Consider the following 24,273-nt stretch of genomic DNA (forward strand, 5'->3'; position numbering starts at 1 on the left):
TTCATTAATTTCAATGGGTCTACTCTAAAGAAGAATATTGGATAATCACCCTTGGGTAGGAAAAAGGCCTGCTTTGTCTACCTGTCACTGTATACAGAAGCTGCTTGGCAAAGGAATAATGGTGAGCGCATTGAGAACAGAGGGCTTTGTCTTGTGGTGGAGTTTTAATTGACTGATGGGACCTTTTCCCGTTGTTCTGTTTCATTTTTCTGTAGTGCAATTTGGCATTCTACATAGCTCTCAGAAAATGTGGCTGTTAAGTCCCCCCCATCCCCCCCGTCCAAAAAATTTGCACCTAGCTGTGGAGGAAATTATAATGTATGGATGAAATTAATGGTGTACCTTTGCTTCTTGCTAAGTTACATTTATTTGGAAGGAATCCTTATCAGGAAACAATCTGCAAAGGATATGATTTAGCATTTTCAAAGTAATATGACTAGAGTTACGTAAGTGGTCATTGTATGTGTGTGGTCGGGAGGAACTCCAGATTATATGGTCTTTTCAGAACTTGAACTTTTTTTAAAGTTAATCTTCATGAAATGGTTTTGCCATGTTATATAACCTCATTGCATGCAGAATTTAACTGGGGTTTTCTGCCTTTGCTCTTATAAATAAGAATATTGCTGAGAACCTGAATGATGATCTCATAGAGCCTAGTAGTGGCTTGTTTGCTTAAACTTCTGATGCACTCTAGCATGGAACATAACATTTAAGATTTAATCACAACATTAATAACCTTTAGAACATGCACCAGTCTTTAGGTGGTTTGCTTTGGAAGAGGCTTGTTGCCGCAATATTATCAAGTTCTTCATAGTGTGTTCCTTGCCCTCTTTTTGTTTTTAAATAAGTTTAAAATTTGGCTGTAAAATACACTGAGCTGACAAGTGGAGCTTTTGTTGCTTGGAGCAATAGTTTCGTAAAATTGTCTCCTACCTCTTTTCTATCCTACAGCTTGGGATTATAGCTGCATGTGGAAAGTGGAACTTTGAACTAGCAAAACTGCACGTATATGAGGGAGAACCATTCTTGCTGCTGAAGAGGCAAGCTGGTTTTTAAATAGGCAGTTGGTTTGCCTCTTCAGCGGTAGGAGAGGTGAAAATTCTAAAGCAACTTTTGCCTGCTCCCAGGGGTTTATCCATGTGCAGCATATATCTTTGTTAGATCATGGCCTGGGTCCTTAATTAGTATGTGTGAGTGATTTTAATGGTGATAAAATCGTTATTTAAATATAACTAGTGAAATGGAATATGTCGGTCTGAATTAATGAAGTCTGTTGCCTTTTAAGCATGGTAATACATAAAGGAAGCAGGAGCAAAAGCAAATACTTCTTTCATGCGTTTTCTGTAATTTATTATTTTCTCTGCTGCTTTGGTGCTTCCTAATAAACAGATTCTGTTATAAGTGGTTCTCTCTTCCCCAACCCCTCCTTTAAAGTACCGTATTTTTCGCCCTATAGGACGCACTTTTTCCCCTCCAAAAATGAAGGGGAAATGTGTGTGCGTCCTATGGGGCGAATGCAGGCTTTCCCGGGCTTCTTGCAGCTCCGCGCCACCCTCCCGATCCCGGCGCGAAGCTGCGCGGAGCTCCGAAGGGTGGCGCGGAGCTGCCTGTGGTCCAGGGCTTCTTGCAGCTCCGCGCCACCCTCCGGATACCGGCGCAAAGCCGCGCGGGGCTCCGGAGGGTGGCGCGGAGCTGCCTGCGCTCCAGGGCTTCTTGCAGCTCCGCGCCACCCTCCCGATCCCGGCGCGAAGCTGCGCGGAGCTCCGGAGGGTGGCGGGGAGCTGCCTGTGGTCCAGGGCTTCTTGCAGCTCCGCGCCACCCTCCCGATCCCGGCGCGAAGCTGCGCAGGGCTCTGGAGGGTGGCGCGGAGCTGCCTGCGCTCCAGGGCTTCTTGCAGCTCCGCGCCACCCTCCCGATCCCGGCGCGAAGCTGCGCAGGGCTCCGGAGGGTGGCGCGGAGCTGCAAGAAGCCCTGGAGCACAGGCACCTCCGTGCCACCCTCCCGATCCCGGCGCGAAGCTGCGCGGAGCTCCGGAGGGTGGCGGGGAGCTGCCTGTGCTCCAGGGCTTCTTGCAGCTCCGCGCCACCCTCCCGATCCCGGCGCGAAGCTGCGCGGGGCTCCAGAGGGTGGCGCGGAGCTGCAAGAAGCCCTGGAGCACAGGCACCTCCGCGCCACCCTCCCGATCCCGGCGCGAAGCTGCGCGGGGCTCCGGAGGGTGGCGCGGAGCTGTCTGTGCTCCAGGGCTTCCTGCAGCTCCGTGCCACCCCCCGGATCCCGGCGCGAGGTCCTGCGGGGTCGCAAGGCTTGCAGGAAGCAGCCTGCAGCCCATAAGCTCGGGGGATAGCAGGGAGGCGGAGCGCCGCCACCCCGCTATTCCCGGACCTGATCTGGAGGCTGGCGGGGGGGGGGGGGAGAGAAGCAAGCTTGCTTCTCCCCATCGCCAGCCCCATAAGCTGGGGGACAGCGGGGCAAGCCGCTGCCCCACGGAGGCTAGAGATGCTGTCCCTGAAGGCAGAAGAGGGAGATGGAGCGCTCTGTCTCTCTCTTCTAGCTTGGGGATGGCTGCGCAAACCTGGGGGGGAAATAAATTTTTTTCCCTTGATTTCCTCCCCAAAAAACTTGGTGCGTCCTATGGGCCGGTGCGTCCTATAGGGCGAAAAATACGGTACTTGTTATCAGCTTGGGTAGCTGTACAAATTGAGACCTTTTCCTCTGATCTGAGGATCTTGTGCTTTCATGAGCATGTTCCTGCAAATTGTTCTTGGTGTTTTATTGTAGATACTGCATCAGCTTTATTGTATAGCCATATCACAGAGACCTAGGGCTTTTAAATTTCTGAATGAATTTCTTTTTACATTGCTTGGTCAGTGGTATGTTAACTTGGTGGCTTCTTGTTTCCTATTAAAATAAAGAGTGCCACCTTTTTTTGTTACTGGTGAATGCTCATAGTTTTTTTTGTTTGCCATTTTAAGTGAAGGCTAAGGTCCTCCATATGATGAAGTTGAGGGGTTGGTATGTGTTCTCTGTATGGTTCTGTTGAAAGCAGGGAAGGGGAACCTATTGTCCTTCAGATGCTGTCCATTGGCTATGCTACATAGGGCTGCTGGAGTCCAATGATGAAATCTAGAGGACCATGCATCCCCTTTCCCTAATTTAAAGCCTTTAGTTCCACAGCATGGCAAAAATACTGCATCTGGCCACTGTATAAAATGTGTTGTGTTGCTCTGCTGTCACATTGAAGCAGGACTCCTGTATTATTGCCACATCATGCTGTTCAAAAACAAATTGTCCAGCCTCTTCAAAACTTGATTGTTACCCAGTTGTTGATTTGCAACTAACTTGTTTATGAATGCCTTCAGTGTTCCATTTTGCAGAATCAAGAGAGCCGTCATGCCCTTTCAGGTATCACTGTAGTATAATAATTGAGCTTTCCCTACTGGGTTACACTGTCGTCCATTTTTTCACTCGTTGGTGGCCCTTGCTTAAGTCAGGCTCCAAGCAAATCACACTAGTGCAAGCCTCCCTTTTCATTGTGCTCCAAACCAAGGTTTGCAGTTATTCTAGTTTTTTTGTTTTGTTCTGTGCCACAAGGTGTGCTGGCCTCCCTTGTGTGTGCTTTGCAAGTTTTTGGTTTTCAGCATAGCTGATTCAACCACACTGAGTCAGCCCATTAATTCTTCTAGCCCAGAACTCTTGACTAGCAGTGGCTCAACAAGGACTGGGGTGCAGAGGCCCCATTCTGTTACCTAACACCACAGAATTACTCTAGTCCTTGTGGTGGGTGGTTCTGTCTTCCATGCTCCACTTTCTTATCTGTCGCCAGCTGATAGCTCACATCCTTTTTTCTTTGAAACCTTGTGCACCTTTTAGGATGCTGCTTCCCAGAGAGCAAAGTGAGATGAGGAGGACAGGAGTGCCTTCCATGAAGTGGCTTCCATACAGGAACTAACTATTAACAAGGGAGTGAAGGGTAGGGTAATCATAATTAACATGCCGTCTTGAGCAAGTATGGCAGCACATTGCGGGATCTCATCCTGAGCCCCAGAACAATGATGTTGCGGGTGTACATCAGCATGTTTCTCCCAGGAACGCCATGGCAATGTTTAAATTTCCATAAGCATGGCCAAGGGCCAGTGGCAAAGCCTTGAATTTGCATGCAGAAGGTCCTAAGTTCAATCCACAGTGGCATCTCCAGATAGTGTTGGGAGAGAACCTTGTCTGAAACCCCTGAAGTGCTGCTGCCAGCCAGTGTAGACAATACTGAGCTTGACATAACTGTGGTTTGACTCAGTCTTAAGGCAGCTTCCTATGCTCCATATGGGCCTGAGCTTCAGTACCTTGAAATTAAGGTAAAGGTAAAGGGACCCCTGACCAAGGGAGCCGGTGTACAGCTTCCAGGTCATGTGGCCAGCATGACTAAGCCGCTTCTGGCGAACCAGAGCAGCACACGGAAACGCCGTTTACCTTCCTGCCGGAGCGGTACCTATTTATCTACTTGTACTTTGATGTGCTTTCGAACTGCTAGGTTGGCAGGAGCAGGGACTGAGCAACAGGAGCTCACCCTGTCACGGGGATTTGAACCGCCGACCTTCCGATCGGCAAGTCCTAGGCTCTGTGGTTTAACCCACAGCGCCACCCGCGTCCCACCTTGAAATTAAGTTTTACTTTACTCCTCCTTTGCCTGAATGACACCCCCAAAATCTGCTATTTCACATCCACCCCCTTACTAGCAGCTCCTTTCAAGAGGACATTTTCTCCCCGCATCTAAAAAAACAAATCTCTCCCTGCTTGCCTGCTTAAATTGTCCCTTTTCATTCCATCCAGAATTCTGTTCCTGAGCTGAGCCCTGATACGTATTTACAGCCCCAGGTACAGAATGTACCCTCTTCTTTCCCTTCATCAAAAAAATGTCCATTCCAGGTCCCCCCCCCCCAACGCTTTTTATTTGCTAAACACAGATGCAGCCAAGTTCCTCTCAAAAACACAGGCTTTTGAGGAAGAGCAGGAGCTGCTTGGTAAGAACTTTGGTTTCCTGTTCTGTTTCTCAGTGGCTGGGAGAAGGCAGTCAGCAGCTACTCTTTGGCTGTGTTGCAGGTCATGGTATGTGAAGAACCTTGACTTAGCAAACCATACTGTGCATGGCCCACATGGCAGTACATAGCCCAGTGTTTTTGCTTTGCTTCTCCCTTTGCTCAAGTGAGTGAAAAACAAACCAAGAAGATAATATCTTAGTGTTATGGCTTAAGCCCAGGATTGTGGCTTTTTTTTTTACCTCGACAAACCAGGATTTGTAAGCCAACAACAAACAATTGTTTAAAGCTGGCTAGCCATCCTGTTTTATGGGCATAACATGAAGTTATCTCCTTCCTGGTTTGTTTACCAGCTCATCACAGGTAGGGGCTTCATGCAGGCAGTGTTCGAAACTCACATTGTTCTAGGCACATTTTGCGACGGGATTTCATTAGCGTGAGCAGTTTCTGAGCTCTGGGCGCAGTACTGCGCCTACATTTTCAGATTAAAACTGCAGAGTGGAAGGAAAGGAGAACCTTTTTCTGCCCACCCCCTCCCAGCTTCTCTATGAAGACTGGAGAAGGGACCCTCTTAAGAATATTATGGGGGTGGGCAGGAGAAGAACTAGGCTATGTGAAAATATTTTACCTGCAGTTCATTCATTTTCAACTCTGTATTCTGGTATTAAAAAAGTGTGCCTGGACATTCTGCTGTTGCTCCCATAACTTAGGTTTAAAGTGTCAGTGAGCTGCTAGCTTTCATATCTCAGTTTCTAACACCGTGTGCATGATATAGTATAGTTTAAGCCAAGATTCTCGACTTTGCATTATAGTCATACCTCTTGTTATGTTTGCTTCAGGTTAAGTCTTTTCAGGTTGCGTCCCGTGATGACCTGGAAGTACTGGAAAGGGTTACTTCTGGGTTTTGCTGCTCGTGCATGCGCAAATGCGCAAAATGATGTCACACACATGCGCAGAAGCGGCAAATCGCGACCTGCGCATGTGCAGAAGTGGGTTGCGTTCCTTTCAGGTTGCGAACGGGGCTCTGGAACGTATCCTGTTTGCAACTAGAGGTACCAGTGTGCTTACAAATGTGGAATTTACCTGTGAGCCAAGGAAGGGAAGCAGATCTGCTGAGGTGTGGAGGTGAGAAGCAATAAGATATCACTAGAAGGGTGATTTAAAAATAGTGAACAGGCAGTATTAGAAACAGAGATATGATAGCTAGGAGCTAAATGGCACCTTAAACCTAGGTTATGGGTGCAGCAATGGAATCTTTAGGCCTGCTTTTTATAAGAATACAAAGCTGAAAATGAATGAAACTCAGCTAAAATATTATGTTCATTTTTCACATGGTCTAGTCCTTCCCCTGCCCACCCCCCCCTAATATTCTTAAGAGGGTATCTTCTACAGTCTTCAGAGAGTAGCTGGAAGTGGAGACGCAGAAGAAGGCCCTTTCCTTCCACTGTGCAGTTTTAATCTGAAATCTTAGGCGTAGTATTGCGCCCTGATCTCAGAAACTGCTCACGCTAATGAAATTGCCTGTTGCAATATGCGCCTGGAACAATGGGAGTTTCGAACACTGTGACCAGGGGCACTTTCTCTCACACTGCCCTCTTTTGTGCTCATATATTTGATGACAGTAGGGAGGTGAGAAATTGGGAAGTGATTGAGAGAGGGAGACCCAGGTGAGAGCTGGGAGATAAGGCTACCACAATGTTTGCAAGTTAATTGTGGTGAGCTGCTGGGAATAGCAACCCCATTCCCCATTTTGTGTGCTGTCATTTTATTTCTTTATTGGAGATTATTCTCTCCCCCGTTCAGTTTTGAGCTGTTTTATTGTGTTGGCTTGTTTGTACCATTTTCGTATGGATTTATTTTCTGCACCTACTGACATTATGATTGTTTCTAATTTTTCTTAATATGCATTTTAATTGTTACAGTTATTATGGTTCATTTGGTATGTTGTGAGCCACTTTGTGCACCATTGTGGGAAAGTGGCATACTAATAAACAGACGATGATGAGGATAATAGCAGAGGCGTGCCCCATCTCCCACCTTTCTCTGTTCTTCCTTCTTAGCTCATGCGCTGTGCCGCAAGTTGAGACTTCACTGCCACAAACATAATTTTTAAAATACTGACCTTCTGCCCAGCTAGTTGAGCTTTGCTGAGCTGTTCCCAGTGACTGGCTCTCCATTTCAGCGACCTACAGCTTGGAGCTTGCCAGCCCTAAGGGATAGATCAAGACTGTTCGTCTTGCTCCTAGTACTTCCTTCAGGAAGTGCCTTTGAGATAACATTTAAAACTATATAATTAGAGAAGCAGGAGTACTTCCCTCGCTTGGTGTAATGAGGCCGAAGATGCAGGAAAGTGCTACAAAGGTGCTTAGAAGTAAGCTGTATTCCAAAATATTTGGAAAACCAAGGGGCAATTACTGAAGGCCATGTAATTAGAACACTTCCTCCCCTTAAATTCAGATTTCTTTTGGGATTTTTAGAGAGAAAAATTTTTCTAGCGTGAAGAATTTTTTTAAATTAAAGGACAATATTAAGGTTTCTGTCTTGCTTTATGTTCCCATTATGGCTACTATGTAGGGCGTAATACTGTTCTCAAATCTTTCTGAATGTAATAATCGCTATGCAGCATGAGGCTTAGGCCTGAACTTGTATCCTGTGACTCTGTTTCTGCCAGTCAAGTAATCCCTTTTAGCTTTTCAGTAAATCTGTGCTAGTCTCGTTCCCATATTACTATATGTTTATATTTACTCCCTCTGGGATTGGTCCCTTCTTATTCTCCCCTGTCATGCAAAGGGACCAGACGTACAGAACAGACTCGCGTGCGTGGGTCTCCATTTGACTTGATGGCTACGAATGCGGGATCCCCACATTCAGCAGCTACCGTTTAGTTGTAGGAGTTCCTCTTATACAAATGGAGCTGCGTGCACATCGCTCATGCTTTGGAATTGGCAGTGCTGACAGTACTGCTTGCTTGCTTTGAATATGCAGACTTAATCCAGGTTCCCTTTTCTCCTTATCCCTGTAGGAAGATGCCTTTTAGTGAGGCAAGCCATTGTCTAGCTCAGCATTGCCTATATGGACTGGCACTAGTGGTTCAGAATCTCCCTGCAACACCCCCCCCCCCCAAACTACTAATCACAATGGCTACCCTCTGTTCTTGAAATTTGCCATGCACATTTTGCACCTGGCTACCAGCCACTTGGGACGTAGGTGACGCTGTGATCTAAACCACAGAGCCTAGGGCTTGCTGATCAGAAGGTCGGCGGTTTGAATCCCCGCGACGGGGTGAGCTCCTGTTGCTCAATCCCTGCTCCTGCCAACCTAGCAGTTCGAAAGCACGTCAAAGTGCAAGTAGATTAATAGGTACCTCTCCAGTGGGAAGGTAAACGGCATTTCTGTGCGCTGCTCTGGTTCGCCAGAACCGGCTTAGTCATGCTGGCCACATGACCCGGAAGCTGTACACCGGCTCCCTCGGCCAATAAAGCGAGATGAGCGCCGCAGCCCCGGAGTCGGCTGTGACTGGACCTAATGGTCAGGGGTCCCTTTACCTATACCAGCCACTTGCGACGAAGTGAAGATGCCCGGGCACCAGGGTGGTGCCTGATGTCTCTATCATCTGGAGGTGCATGCCTGCAGATCCTTGGAACTTGTTTTTCCCCACACATTTGCAACACATCCTGTGGAATTCTATCCATTATATCTACACAATCAGAACGAATTTCAGGAACCAAATACAGTGGTACCTCGGGTTACATACGCTTCAGGTTACAGACTCCACTAACCCAGAAATAGTGCTTCAGGTTAAGAACTTTGCTTCAGGATGAGAACAGAAATTGTGCTCCGGCAGCGCAGCAGCAGCAGGAGGCCCCGTTAGCTAAAGTGATAATTCAGGTTAAGAACAGTTTCAGGCTTTCCTTGTTAGGTCGAATTGCTGTTATAAAGATGAATGTATTGCCAAGAATGTTATTTTTGTTTCAATCATTGCAAATCTTGGACAAAATGGACTGTTTCAAGAAGTGGCAGAGAGACATTTCTAGATTTGTCTGGCAGGGCGAGAAGCCCAGAATAAAATTTAAAATATTAACTGATGCAAAGGACAGAGGTGGATTTGCCCTGCCAGACCTTAAACTTTATTATGAATCAGCAACATTCTGCTGGCTGAAAGAATGGCTGCTTCTTGAGAACACAGACATTTTGGATTTAGAAGGTTTCAATAATGTTTTTGGGTGGCATGCATATTTGTGGTATGACAAGGTTAAAGCACACAAAGCATTTAAAAACCATATTGTTAGGAAAGCATTGTTAAATGTTTGGATAAGATATAAGGACTTACTTGAAAATAAAACCCCAAGGTGGTTGTCACTGATGGAAGCAAAGGCTCAGAAAAAGCTCAATATGGAGGCCAAATGGCTGAAATATTGGGAAATTTTGGAACAAGAAGGAGACAAATTGAAACTGCAGAGTTTTGAGAAATTAAAAGATAACGTGCGAGACTGGCTTCATTATTATCAGATAATGGAGGCATATAATTTGGACAAGAAAATTGGTTTCCAGGTGGAAAAATCAAAATTAGAAACAGAACTGTTAGAACCTAAAACTAAGATTTTGTCAAAGATGTATAACTTGCTGTTGAAATGGAATACTCAGGATGAAACGGTGAAATCTGCTATGATTAAATGGGCACAAGATGTTGGACATAACATTATGTTTGGGGACTGGGAACAGTTGTGGACCACAGGTATGAAATTTACGGCATGTAATGCCCTAAGAGAGAATATTATGAAAATGATATACAGGTGGTACATGACACCAATCTATCACTTGCCCGATAATAAATGTTGGAAATGTAAAGAACAGTTTCAGGTTAAGTACGGACCTCCGGAACGAATTAAGTACTTAACCTGAGGTACCACTGTAATTGTATTGAAAAATATTACTTTTGAGTGGTCTGGCCCCCAAATGGCAACTAGACATCCTGTTCTGACTGTAACCCTGGTTTAAAGAACCATTTGGTGCCCAGCTTGTATATCTAAGTTTCTAACACTGGTTGCCCTCTGCCTCCATGGTCAGAGGCAGTAATGCTCCTGAATACCAGTTGCTGGAAATGGCAGGAGGAGAGAGTGCTCTTGTGTTTGCAGGTTTCCCACAGCCATCTGGTTAGTTATTGTGAGAACAGGATGCTGGACTAGATGGGCCATTGGCCTGATCCGGCAGCCTCCTCTCAGGTTCTTATGAGATGCCAGGGCGTGCACCTGTGACCTTATACACAAAAACCATGTGCTCCACCACTGAATCTACAGCCCTTCCCCTAAGTCAGGTGATGGATGCTATAAAAACCAATATTACTAGCTGTATGTTTGTCTAGTGTTTGCATGTCTAGGCTTGCATGTACACCTTGCTCCTGCCGTGTGGATTGAGGCCAACCATTGTTCATCATGACATCATTTTATTACATAGTTTTAAACATAAGCCCTCAAACATCACTGCTTATGTGTGTGATAGCAGCAGAGAAACTGACCAGTCCTGTCCATGCCAATCGGGTGTAGTGTTAGAAACTCAAATATATAAGCTAGGCCTCAAATGACTCTTGTGTATTTTGCAGCCTTTTAGCCTTGCTGTTTAGAATATGGTTTTATCCGTGTCTATTTGTCTCTGCCAGCCGAAGATAACCCTGTGGTGGGGCACATACTCTGTCTGCTGAAAGGTGCAGGGTCAATCCAATGCTTCTTCTTTCTGAAGCTTTGGAAAGCTGTTGACAATCAGTGTGGAGGAGGCAGTATTGAGCAGTAGCTAGAACAGTGGTCTTTCTTTATTTAAGAGAGCTTTGCAATTTTCCTGTGTCTGATCCAGTGATCTCTCTGGTCCATGAAAACATGCCACAGTGTATATTCTAGTCTTTAAAGGTGCCACAAGAATTTTATTGGTGTATTTTGAGGATGACCTCCATTTCTTACACTAATTGACATTGACTTTAGCTAGTTTCTATAAGAGAGAAGCCTACCGTTTCCTTGTTGAAGGTTCCCGTTGTAAGAGTAATATGGCTTGAGAACACTAAAAAGTTTGATTGAAAGCCTGAAATGATCACGGCAAGTCCTATTTTATCATAGAATTTCAACATAGGGAGGAATCCTGAGGGTCATCTAATCCTACCCCCTGCAACGCAGTTGGATTGTGTAGAACTTTGATTCAGATTATTGCAGCTCAGGGCAATTGTAATGCTTTAATATTTTTCAGAAACATGTTATTGTTCAGTGAGGATTTAACACAGGCTAGCTTTTTAGAATATTAATCTTATCAACAGTCAGCAAGACCAGCAGACTGTTATGTAGGGTCACTGGGCATTTTTAGCAGGCTCTTAACCAAAGTTTCTTAATAGCTTCTCCCCACAAGATGGAATAATCAAGGTTACCTGGAGGAAATTTAATATTGTTAAAATCTTGTGTCTCGGCTAATCAACATTAACTATGAGGCTTACCACTGCTGGTATAATTAAAAATTGATTTGAATCTTGTTTTTTCATTAACCAGGATATACTTTGATTCCCGTTTAATGGACTTGTACAGTGTAATATATGCAGGGGCACCTCAAACACTGACTTGTTTTATTGGCCATCTCTTATGTGTGGTTGCAACCAATCTCCTGCAGGTTCTGGGGTGCCCAGAAGGATTGGGAGATGGTCAGGGCTGTCTGTCATTTGTGTCATAAATTTAGATGTTGAAGCATCAATATGATTTTCTACTGCTGCTTTTTATATCCTCTACATTTTTTAAAGCAGGTGAGACCTGTGGGGTAGAATCTGCGGGATGCAAGAGGTTAGGGGGGCATTTGCTTCTGGAGAGCTGGCAGCAAATATGTGGATTCTTGGAGTAGTGGCTTTCCTCCTCATCCTTTTAAATTATCTAAACTTGTCTTCTACCATCCAGTATTGTTTATTTTAAAAGAGCTATTTTAAACTGCTTATTTGAATTTGGCCTGTTTGAATAAAGTGCCTTTCCAAAACTGGCTACTTTCACTTATTTGAAGAATGTTTATAGTCATAGAATTGTAGAGCTGGAAGTAGTTCAATCCCCTGCAACGCAGGAATCTTTCGCCCAATGTGGGGCTCGACCCCACCGCGAACCTGAGCTTCTCATACTCTACCAACAGATTAGCTGTTGTATGTAGGGAAAGGAAAGTCAGTAGAAGCCAAATTGGGCTAGCTTTGCCTAGCTATGGAAGGGAATGCTCCCTTGGAGAATACCATATTTTTCGCTCTATAAAATGCACCAGACCACAAGAAGAGGAAAGTTTTTGGAGGAGGAAAACAAGAAAAAAAATATTCTGAATCTCAGAAGCCAGAACAGCAAGAGGGATCGCTGCGCAGTGAAAGCAGCAATCCCTCTTGCTGTTCTGGCTTCTGGGATAGCTGCGCAGCCTGTATTCGCTCCATAAGACACACACACATTTCCCCTTACTTTTTAGGAGGGAAAAGGTGAGTCTTATAGAGCAAAAAATACAGTAACATCCTACTTTCCCATTTTGTGGGACTTTGGAAAATGCCAAATTTAGCTTTGAAGCGGTGGGATTCTAAACTGGAAGAAGAGGATCTTCTATCACCTGACGATGTTCCCGCCAACTGCTAGGTAAAGCAATTCAATTTGGCTTCTGTTGACTTTTTGCCTAGCCTACCACCTGAAATTAAATCCCTCCCTCTTCCTAATATAAAGGACTCCCTCAGATCTATTGATTCCTGTTTCCCACCTACCAAGGAACCAGTCTGTTTTGCCTGGGGCTGGAGACAGTCTTGGGTAACAGCCAGGTCTTGGTTTTTTTCCGAGATTAGGAATCAGCCATTGCTAAGCTCCTTGTTCCCAGCAGGCTTTTACTGCAACTTGATACTAGCATCTAAAAGAGTCTTTTTTTGAATGTCTGCTTCTTCCTCTCCTATTCCATCTTCTTTCCCCACTCTATCTTGGGCCTGTGGACCACATGACCATGGCTTCAACATCAGCAAAATCCCCCCCCCCGTGCTCTGTTTATCATGAATGGTTGCAATATCAATCAAATTGGGCGGTTTCAAAATGGTAACTATCTTAATTCCAGGTGACTTCCCTTAGGAATCATATGCACTAATTATCTTGACTCCATACAGACATTATTCTAAACTGGTTTGGAGGTTTGGGCTCACATGCTCCTTCCTCCTGGTTCTGGTTAGCAGCAAACCATAGTTTGGTGATGCATCCAGATGTGTAAACCTTGACTTGCTCAAGCCATAGTTTGCCCAGAAACAAAGATCCCAAGTCGCTGTCTCCAGGGAAGTTGTAGTTCAATGTATTTGGATGCATCAACAAAACATGGTGTGCTGTACACTAACCAGAAACCGAAGCTGCTAATTTCACTTGCTTCAGCGCAGATGAAGGTGGACAACGATGAGGAACGTGATAATAAGATTTGCTGTTGTTCATTACTGATTATGAATGCAGCCCCGCCTCTTTCTAAAGTGGGGTAGATGGTATAGTTAGTTAAAGTACACATAATTATTCTACATGCCAAGTGAGATTTAGTGCACTGGAAAAGTTCCTGATTCAATTCTTTATTTTCTGGAGAAGCCACATAGCTGTCTACTAAAAGTAGCTCATCGAACAGGGACATGAAGAATTTTGTGTCAGCTAATTACAGAATCTTTTTAGGTTCCAGTAGCTGGTGCTGAATCCTGAATTGAAAGGAAAAGAACATTTAATACTATTTTTGGCAACTTTTTTTTTGCTTCTGTTGCACTTTTTTTTTGTACATTAGAATCTTATTAAACTTTATCCCATTGCCTGATATGATGCGACAGCATAGCAGAAGTACCCAACCAGTTTCTACATGTGGCAAAAGATGTAAATTTGTGAATCCAGAATAAAGCAAATTCAAGCTTCAAGGAAAATATTTCAGCTCTTTCTCTAAGTGACACGTTGCTTTCTTCATATTTATTTACCTACTTGATTTATATAGCAGAAATACTCTAGGAAGGCAGGGTGGTGTAGTGGTTAGAGTGTCGGACTAGGTCCTGGGAGATCAGCATTCAAATCCGTCTTTAGTCATGAAGCTCACTGTTTGATCTTGGGCCAGTTGCAGCCTCTTAACCTACCTCACAGGGTCGTTGTAGGGATTAGCTGAACCATGTATTCCTTGGAGCAAACGATGGGAAATAAATTCAAAAGATAAGCTCTTCTGCTACCTGCTTAAGAAAGCTGGAGGGGTCAGACAGATGGAGATGTCTGTTGCCAGCTGGGCATCCAGAGATCTCCACGTGGCAGTGTTCAAAATTAGCCAGGTGCCAGGCATGTTTTGAAACTGGCATGGGTCCAATGGCAACCATGTGGAGATCTCTGGATGCAAGGTTGATGACTCTGAAAGACGAAAGAGAAGGATCACTTAGAGAAGGATCTGAAACATTTCCCTTGAAGTTTGAATTGGTTTTATTCTGGGTTGCATTATTTGATGTTTTAATGTAAACGGCTTTGAGATTTGCTCTTTAAAATATGGTTGCAATTGGACCCATGCCAGTCGCAAAACGTGCTTGGGGAATTTCGAATATGGCTCTCCCCGTGTATTTGTGTGGGGATAGTGTTCCTGTTGCAATCCAACTTGGATCAGGCTGTGGCCCAGCAGCTGAAGACAAGTGAGCTAGACAGGCAAGTGGTCTGATTCAGTATAAACCCGCTTCCTAAGAAACATCTAAGCAAATGCCAGTGAAGGATTGCAGCGAGCCTCAGCCGCATTGTGAGAGGTTCTGTGCAAATGTAATTAAATGATTCGTCATAGATGTCAAAGAGCTGCTCCCTGTGAAGTGGTCCTGAGTGTATTGGCTGTTGTGTTCCAAGTGCGAAATGGGCCCCGGCTGAGCAGACTTGGACGGCTGCCTGGGCAGCTTTGTCCTGACCACCCACACTGCGAATCTTGATTGGCCCAGGAGGCACGTCTTAACTTGGCATCATTTCCCCTCATTCTCTCAAGTAGTGATAGAAGAAGGCACACACCATCCTTTTTGCTTATTTTAGTCTATAACGGAGCTGGTTTTGCTCCTAGTGCCAAGCACATTTGGCTACAAAGTGATATAATCCGGTAGAGCAGAGGTGGGAAACTTTTTCAGGTTGGGATCTGCGTTCCCATTTGGGCAACCTTGGGGCCACATGCCAGTGCTGGGCATGGCTAGAGGGGGAAATTGGTGGAGCAAAGAATGTACCATTGATCTCTGCACGGTAGATGGTTTCTGCATAATCATCCACCACTCCATCCTCCATATAGGCAAGCAAGAGGCATGATCAACGACGTATTCCAGCCTGGCAAAAACATTCAGTGGCAAAGCAGGGCAGCAAGGGATGTAGCCTGGAGAGTGTTCTGAGGGCCACATAGGTCTGGAGGGCCACCCTTAGACTTGGGGTTCCCCACCCCTGAGCTGAAACCAAAGATGATGAATGCCGGACCTAAACTTCCTCTGTGCTTGAACAGTAGCAGCATGCCTGGGTAGGGGAGCATGTGAATATTTTGCAGCTTTTTTTATTATTGGAATCTGGGTTTCTCCAATCTTGGATAGCCTGCAAGAGCAAGAAAACTTGGCTGAGATCATGCATGTTATTTTTGTCGTCCCCCGTTCCCCCAGCGCTGAGTCTGCAAGTGAAGCTGAAGCTCCTTGATTTTCGCTGAGCATCAACAGTTTTTAAGGGTCAGCAACTCCATTTATTTAATTAATGAAAAAAGCCTATAAAATGTACGCGGTTTGATTCACGTTACAGCAAATGTGCATAATCTAGCTGAGGCACTCTCAACCTGGTTCTCTCCTGGTGCTTTGGACTGTAATTTCCATCACCTGCCTGCCTGCCTAGCTGTGCTGACTAAGACTGATGGGAACTGAAGTCCAAAACATCTGGAGGGCACCAAGTTGGGGATGGCTGAGCTAGTCTATTTTGAATAGTAGGAGACTTTCAGTGGTGGAATGTTCTTTTGGCAATGTTTATATCAGTGCATGTAAAGTTGTTCTTATCGTATCTGCAAAGGATAGTTCATTAGGCTCAGTGGTTGTGTCTATAAATGGTCCATGCTGGTGTTTACTACTTTCATTGATAAAGCAATGTAGGAGAGCATTGTATGCACAACTGTTTTAAAATACCAATATGAATATTTATTAAATAAGGTATAAACTTAAGTAGACCAGTAAACCATTAAACATACCAAATATCCTAGGCTCATTCAAAGCAACGATGTGATCCAATGGGTAATATGCCTTCTATACTTCAGGCTATTATGCTCTTTAATATCACAGAGTCCAAATATATTCATATATATATTTATCTAAATGTAAGGCTGTCATCATGCAGTCCCTGTTGGAGGATTTATAGCACTGCATCACAATACTGGATCTGCGTGATGTTAGGATGAGGAAGGGGAGCAAAACAGAAGGCAGGTTGCACAGCGGTGTATAGGAGGAAAGATGGCAGAGGGTTGGTCATCTGAGCAATAAGAGGTGCAATGTCTGCTTAGCGTTAGTATATCTGTGTATCTGTTTCATTTTCTTATGAGCAACGTGTCTGCATTAGTGACAGGATTAGTGGCAGGATGGTCCATTCAGCTGCATTAGTGTCAGGATGGTCTATTCAGCTGATTTTGGACTTACAGTTCAGAAATGGGTGGAAGTTAATACTACAGAATATCTAATTTGTTTGGTGTGACCACTTCCATCCAATGTATTATGTTGAGGCAGGGCATATGTACCACTGGAGCCTCCATGAGTCTGAATTTGTACTGCACATATATACGTATTCTGAACATCAGCACAATCATATTATTAGAATATGTTTAATAATAGGGCTGCTTATCAGAGAAATCCCACTCTATTTAATTTAGTTGATTGATCCATTTTACATAGGTGTGAAACCAATAGCTTTAAAGCCAAACTAATTCTGAGTCCTTCATAGGTAGTGTTAGTAGTTTGCGCTCGTTTGACTTTTTCTTGTGCTAGCACTTTGCTTAGGACTTTTTCCTTGTTTACTTGCCATCATGAGGTAATAGTTCTTCTGCCATGCAAAGTAAGTAGTTCATTTACTGAACTGCACCAATATTTTGGAAGGAAGAGAAGTATTTGAGCCAGATTTCTGCGTTGTGTAATCTGCAGCTCTCTTTAGGCATTTGGGTTTTCTTGCTTTCCTTCATATTTTGGAAGAACATGAGGTGCTTGGAAAATATACCCCTCTTTTCAGCATTTGAAAAAAGGTCTCTTTGTTTTTGAATGCACCACATCTTCAGCAGAGGGGGAGGCCCGAGGAATTTAGAACCAGGGGTTCGGTTCACCCACTTAAAAAAATGTCCTTGCCAATCCTGATGTTCAGCCAAAATGACACATTTCTTTAGCTTATTGTGTTGATCTTACTGGCACAGCAACTGGCCTCTTCTGAACAAAGGGCAAAATTGCAAATGCTCAGTTTGGGAACCAGAGACTTGCAAGGATAAAGGTGAAGCTGGGGCAGACCCAGGTTCACTTGCAGCTCTTCAAATTGCTTGGGGCTCTGCTCCTCAAACTGCCCTCACGAAATAAGCCCCATTCAGGATTTCCTCCAGCTGATATGGGTGCGTCAGTTGTTTAAAATCTAAAAAGAGGCTGCTGGTTCGGACCAGTGGCCCATCTAGTCAGCATCCTGTTCTCACCGTGGCCAGACAGGTGTCTATGGGAAGCATGAAAGCAGGACCTGATTGCAACAGCAACTCTCCCCACTTGCAGATACCAGCATCTGGTATCCAAAAGCTTACCTCTGACAACGGAGGTAGAATTATCCTCCATGAACTTGTCTAACCATAAGCTGTGTGAAGAAGTACCGTATTTTTCACTCTATAAGACGTACTTTTTCCCTCCTAAAAAGTAAGGGGAAATGTGTGTGTGTCTTATGGAGCGAATGCAGGCTGCGCAGCTATCCCAGAAGCCAGAACAGCAAGAGGGATCGCTGCGCAGTGCTCCCTCACGCTGTTCTAGCTTCTGGCTTAGTCGCACTCTGTCCCTTCCTCCACCTCCCGCAAAAGCCCCCAAGAGCCACGCGGAGCGTGTGTGCGACTCTTGGGGACTTTCCCTGAGGAGGGAGAAGGGCAACCCATCAGTGACGGGCTGCCCCCCTCCCTCCTCGGGTAAAAGCCTGCAAGCGCCGCACACACGCGACTCGTGAAAGGGAACGCTGAGCACAGCCTGGGATGCATACAGACTCTGCTCAGTGCTCCCTTTAAAGAATTTTTTCCCCCTTGCATTCCCCCTCTAAAAACTAGGTGTGTCTTATGGTCAGGTGCATCTTATGGAGTGAAAAACACGGTACTTCCTTTTGCCCCTCCTAAATCTTTCAACATGCAGCTTCATGGAGTCTCCACAAGTTCCAGTGAAAAAGTGCATTTCCCCCACTTTCTCCATACAACACATGATTTTAGATGCTTCCATCATGCTGCTTTCCACTTGCTTTTCCTCTAAACGGCACTATTTTTGGGGATAGTGCGGGGCTAGATGGGCAGGATATTTCTGATTCCTTCCTACTCAACCAGAGCGCTCAATATTGACCTCCTCCCCTCAGTGGTTGGGCTGTTAAGGGAGTGAATAAAATTCTTAAGGGTGGAAAGGGCACCTGTGAAAAATGAGGGGGGCAAAAAAGTTTGTGAGCTACAGTGAAAAATATATAATGAGGGGCCATGGGCCTCAGAAATAAAGGGCATGTACAGAGTACACATCTCTTGCCAATGAGAAACCTCCGCGTTTAATAAGATGCTTCCATAATACAAAAGTATGCCCAGTATCTTAATGATTCTTAGTAATGGTGATTGATGATATTTCTTGACTTTATTTTCCTTTTCTAAAAAATTGTGTTGGGGTCAATGATAACTTTATAAGCTCATCAAGGGGTCGGTGAACTCAAAAGGTTTGGAAAACTGCTAAATATTGAAGATCCAGAGATAATTGTGCTGAAGGGCACTATTAGAAGTGACCTTAGCCGACAATGTCTGACCACCGATGTTGCCTCCACATGATTCGATCACCATTCGTGCCACATTGCAGTCATTCAGCAAGGCCCCTGATCCTCATGAGAGGCTTTTTATGGGCATGCCAGAGGAGGAAAAATTTACTTATATCATCCTGCTTTCAGCTCATTTTTCTCTGGCTCTAACCCTGTGGATGATTAGAAACATTTTTTTCCTAAGGTGGCAACATCACTGTTTATTTTAAAGCAACTAATACGGTGAAATTGCGTAAGGAAACTTGCAGAAGCAAAGCACGATCTTGCATAATTGTCTGGTCCCAAAGTATTCCAACCAGTAACAAAAGGGTGCTGTATCTGCAACACTGTCTGTGTTGTTCCTTATTCTGTATGAACATAAAACATAACTTCCTCCATAAACATAAATTATGAGTGATGGAGCCTAGCCAACCATTCTGTAGCTGATCTGTATTAGAACTCTTATTTATGGAATGTCTTGTACGGTGCACAGCTGCAGAGGTTGAATGCTGCTCCGAGGACACGATTTGGCAAGATCGACTTAGTACAACAGTCCCCTTCACCCAATCTGAGCATCAGCCCCCGTCCCAGTACAGCCGATCAAAGAGTCTTGCTATCCAGTGTCTGGGACTCCTACAAATGTTCTCTGTGTTCTCCTCTTAAATTTCTTTGAAGATACTACTTTATACTGTCAGAAGGATTACCAGCATAGCCTTAATTTTTCAAATAATATGTTTTGAGTTTCGTCATGCACACTTAAGAGCAGATGAAAAGGGTGCAATAAGACATAGATTGCCTGCCTTTAAAGTGCTTGAAGTGCAACCTCCAAGTGTAGAGACTTGGATCTGTTTTTTCGGTGCCACTTGTTAACATGTAAGCATATTTAAGGTGTGCGCATATTGTGGACTCCAAATGTTCCAAGTGTTTCTCAGCAATCCTCACAACAGCTATTTAAGATAGAACAATATTATCCCTGTGATGCAGATGTGAGGGCTAAAAAAAAAAAGTAACTTATGTTTAGTGAGTTTATTGGTTGGGGGAAAGCTGCACTGGAGAGCAATGGCTATTGGCCATGTGGAACATAAAAGGTAATATACTTCTGAATTCCAGTTGGGAAAAGTGGTTTCCTCCATATGTTGCTGAGGTTTTCCTGATGTTATCCTGGGAAGCAGGATGCTCTCACCCACTGTGTTACACCACCGCTTGACCTGGAACCAGCCAGGTGTTTGCTTGTTTATTTGAGAACATGGCCCATCCAATACTATTTTCAAAGGCATGTTGGGCAAAAGGGTACATACAGATATAGACCCAATGGTGCCCAACATGTAGCGCTGATCAGTGTTCAAAATTCACCAGGCATGTTTGGGTACTGGCACAGGTCCAGTTGTGACCATGTGGAGATTGCTGGGTACCAGGTTGGCAACCACAGCTTAAAAACCTCTGCCTTAGTCCATAATTAATACCATTTCCATTGTGTGTGTTTCTCCTTCTTGCATACTGGGACAAGTGAATTGTTGTAAGAGCAAGCTACGTCAAACAATGTAGTTGTGATTGCACAATCATAGAATCGTGGAATTGTAGCATTGGACCCCAAGGGTCATTAGTCCAACCCCCTGGAGAACAGACATTCCGTGGTTTAAGGTGGTATCTGGTGCCTAGCTTATATATCTGAGTTTCTAACACTGACACTGATGTGGGACTTGAAATGTTGCTAAAACAACAGCCCAGTTTGCACATCACTGTAAACCATGGTTAATGGCTTAGTGTGAACATGCTGCTCTCCTCGACTTTGCTGCTGCTCACTAGCATGTGGGGGGAAACAAATCACAATCCCTGATTGAGCATTTTGTCTGACTTGGGATCATGGATTCTGTTGTTCCAAACAAACCATGATCTGTAGCCAAGGTTTGCTCTTGGCTTACTGATCATGGTTTGTCTGGGCAAAGCATAAACTGATGAGACATAACAATAAGCCAGGAATTGTGGATCTCTTCCCAGTTGTGGGAAGGAGCAAAGTGAGCAAAATTGGTCTGCTCATGGTAAACTATTAAAGGTGGCTTACAGCAATGTGTGAATGAGGCTAGTAATGTACTAATGCAGGTAATTGTCAGAGTGCATTGTTGAGTTGTGTGGTGGTGGTTAGTTGAATATGCCCACTCCCTCTTTCCAACATGACCTTTCCTTTGGAAGGTCTGCATTGTGCTCATGAAAGACATTTGACTCTATGCTTTAGCAGGCATGTGTACCTTGTTGAAGTAGCTTAGCTTCATGCCTCCATCCATATTTCATTTTTTTAAAGGGGCAGTTGACCTCTCTGATATTGGTACATTTAAGTCTCCTATTCTTTTGTAAGTTTTCTTTTACATTTCAACCTGCAGGTGCAAGACTAGCTCTGGCAAGACTTCTTTCAGGTGAGTGTTCGATGTGGACGGATTGTTGACAGGGTCAGATAACCTAACCAAATGGTGTTTACAGCTTTTGAATTTAACAATTTTGTGCCATGCTTTTCTTTTTGATGCCCAGTGTGTTCTGCATATTACATTCTAGCAGTAGGACACAGGATCCACTAATAAACTAAATTGGTACAATAGATTCAGGGCAAAGTATTTTATGCAGTATGTACCATATTTTTTGCTCTATAAGACTCACTTTTTCCCTCCTAAAAAGTAAGGGGAAATGTGTGTGCGTCTTATGGAGCGAATGCAGGCTGCACGGCTATCCCAGAAGCCAGAACAGCAAGAGGGATTGCTGCTTTCACTGCGCAGCGATCCCTCTTGCTGTTCTGGCTTCTGAGATTCAGAATATTTTTTTTCTTGTTTTCCTCCTCCAAAAACACCAGTCTTGTGGTCTGGTGCGTCTTATAGAGCGAAAAATACGGTAGTTAGATTTTGGAACAGCAGAGTAGAATAGATAGCTCTAAAAGACAAACAGGCAGCTACCTGGAAGGTGGGTCCGATTGCAGCTGCTGACCAGAATGCTAGTTGGTGGGGAGGCTGTTGCATTCAAGCCCTGCTGGTGGGCTTCTCAGATACGTCTGATTGGCTACTGTGGCCAGCAGGATAGTAGACTAGGAGGAGAAGTTTGGTTTGCATTTGGTTGCTTCCCTCTCTAGTCCTCTCCTGCTGTTGTATTGTGTCTATTACAATGCAAGCCTGTGGGCAGGAACTGTTTTGTGTTGTACTTCCTGCCACGCTGCTTAATTTTTTTAGGTGCCTTTATAAATGATGATCAAGCAGGACTCTTATGTTATTGAGGCGGTTGATCCAAAGCAGGTGTGACCCTGTAGATGTTGCTGAATTACAGCTCCCATAAGCCTCAGCAAGCATAGCCAGTGGCCAGGGATGATGGGTGTTGTAGTTCAGCAGCATCTGCAGGCCCAAAGGTCTCTCCACACCTGCTTCAAAAGATTCTCCAAACTTCAGGAGTGACACTTGTGGTGCAGGGATGAGGGGACTTTGTGGAAAGGGCTGCCCTGATCATTCTGCTGAGTGTATAGGTATTTGTACCCCAGCCATTTTATTTCCACGTGTCATATCTTTTTAAAGGAAATCTTGAAAGCCTTGATGCATTTAATTAAATTTGGTGCAGAAAACTCTTTGAAGAACTTCTCATATGCCATTTCTGTTACTTTGGTTAGGGTTGGTTTTTTTTTAAGTTGGAAGAACTCAAATCTGCCTGAGACTCTTTAAGCAAGCCCTTGAATCTCACAATGCAGGCTTGACATTTTGCTTGACACAGCTTGCTATACTGTCAAGATGTCTTTCATAAAAAAACCCCCAACCTGCCGACATGTGAGGGCTGCTGAAAAGCCTCTGCTATGAATCCATACGCCTTGGGCTCATCCCATCAGTTGCCAAATATGACATGGTAGCCGTTGGAAATCCGCCCCAAAGATGTGAGAAGCTTTCATGGTTATGTTAACTCCCTCAGTAGTTTTAACTTACCGTATTTTTCGCCCTATAGGACGCACTTTTCCCCCTCCAAAAATGAAGGGGAAATGTGTGTGCGTCCTATGGGGCGAATGCAGGCTTTCGGTGAAGCCTGGAGAACGAGAGGGGTCTGTGCACCGACCCCTTTCGCTCTCCAGGCTTCAGGAAGCTCTGCACAACCCTCGGGAGACCGGGTCCGAGGGTTGCGCAGAGCTGCTTGCAGTCCCGGGCTCATGAGCCTGAGCACTATCAGTGACACAAACTTAGATATATAAGCTAGGTGCCAAATGGTTCCTTTAATCAGGGTTACCGTTGCCAGAACAGAATGCCTGGTTGCCATTTTTGGACTAGACAGCTCAAAAGTTGAATTTTTCAGTGCGACTTTTTGGTTCCTGAAATTCATTCTGATTGTGCAGATAAAATATAACTGATACAGTGGTACCTCTGGTTACGAGCTCCACTAACCCGGAAGTAGCTGCTCCTGGTTGCGAACTTTGCTCCAGGATGCGAACAGAAGTTGCACGCCGGCGGCACTGCAGCAGCGGGAGGCCCCATTAGCGCAAGTGCACCCCAGGATAAGTTTCAGCTTAAGAACGGACCTCCGGAACGAATTAAGTTCGTAACCAGAGGTACCACTGTAGAATTCTACAGCATGTGTTGCTAGTGTGTTAAAACAGTCAAGATCCAAGGATCCCCAGGCATGCACCTCCAGATGGTGGAGACAGTGACTGAAAGCCAGGTGCAAAACGTGCCTGATGCTTGGCTAATTTCGAATGCTTCTTTGAAATCTATATGTTTTTAGTGGGGCAGCCCAGACTTTGATCTAGTGTTGGCATGGGGGAGGGAACAGGTTTCTTATGCCTTTAGTGGCTGCATGGCAGGCAGAAATACAATAGGCTAAGCCTTTTATAGTATGGACATAGTTATGGCTGTATTGTCTGATTTTGTGTTATGCCATGCCTCCACTCCCCATGGGAGGCAGCTCTGTTGTATTTTACCGTGCTCCCTCAGCAACCTGCAGTACTCCCTCAAAATTCGAAATGTGCCCACTGGTCCAAAAAATTTGACAACCCCTGGTCTACAGCCTGCTGCAGTTTCTCATTCCAGCTACTAACTGTTAATGTCCTACTGTAGGGACAGTCACATTTTCTGGCATAAGAACATGCACTTGCCCAGCTTCAAAATTGGTAGAACTCATTCCAGAGTTTTATCAGCGTGAACATAAAGGAAGTGTGGTACACCACTGGCAGTGAACAATAGGGGCGAGGGGACAGGGTCTTAGGAGTCCTTTCTGGCTTGATGATTGCAGTGATAAAAGCCTATCCTAGTTCT

At 44.7% G+C, this 24,273-nt stretch overlaps 1 protein-coding gene across 5 annotated transcripts in view; it reads left to right on the forward strand.

Moving 5' to 3' along the window:
• The window catches only part of DGCR2 (DiGeorge syndrome critical region gene 2), a 64,710-nt gene that overhangs the window by 2,261 nt on the left and 38,176 nt on the right, over window positions 1–24,273 (forward strand). For 3 of the 5 annotated variants that reach the window (XM_081174954.1, XM_081174951.1, XM_081174952.1), the window contains exon 2: window positions 21,391–21,423. The exons of the other annotated variants lie outside the window; for them this stretch is intronic. In XM_081174954.1, coding sequence (XP_081031080.1) covers window positions 21,391–21,423 — 33 coding nt within the window. The remainder of the gene's footprint in view (window positions 1–21,390; window positions 21,424–24,273) is intronic. 5 annotated transcript variants of the gene reach the window in all.

Source organism: Podarcis bocagei, assembly GCF_964188305.1.
Source record: "Podarcis bocagei genome assembly, chromosome: 16".
NCBI classification, from domain to species: Eukaryota; Metazoa; Chordata; class Lepidosauria; order Squamata; family Lacertidae; genus Podarcis; species Podarcis bocagei.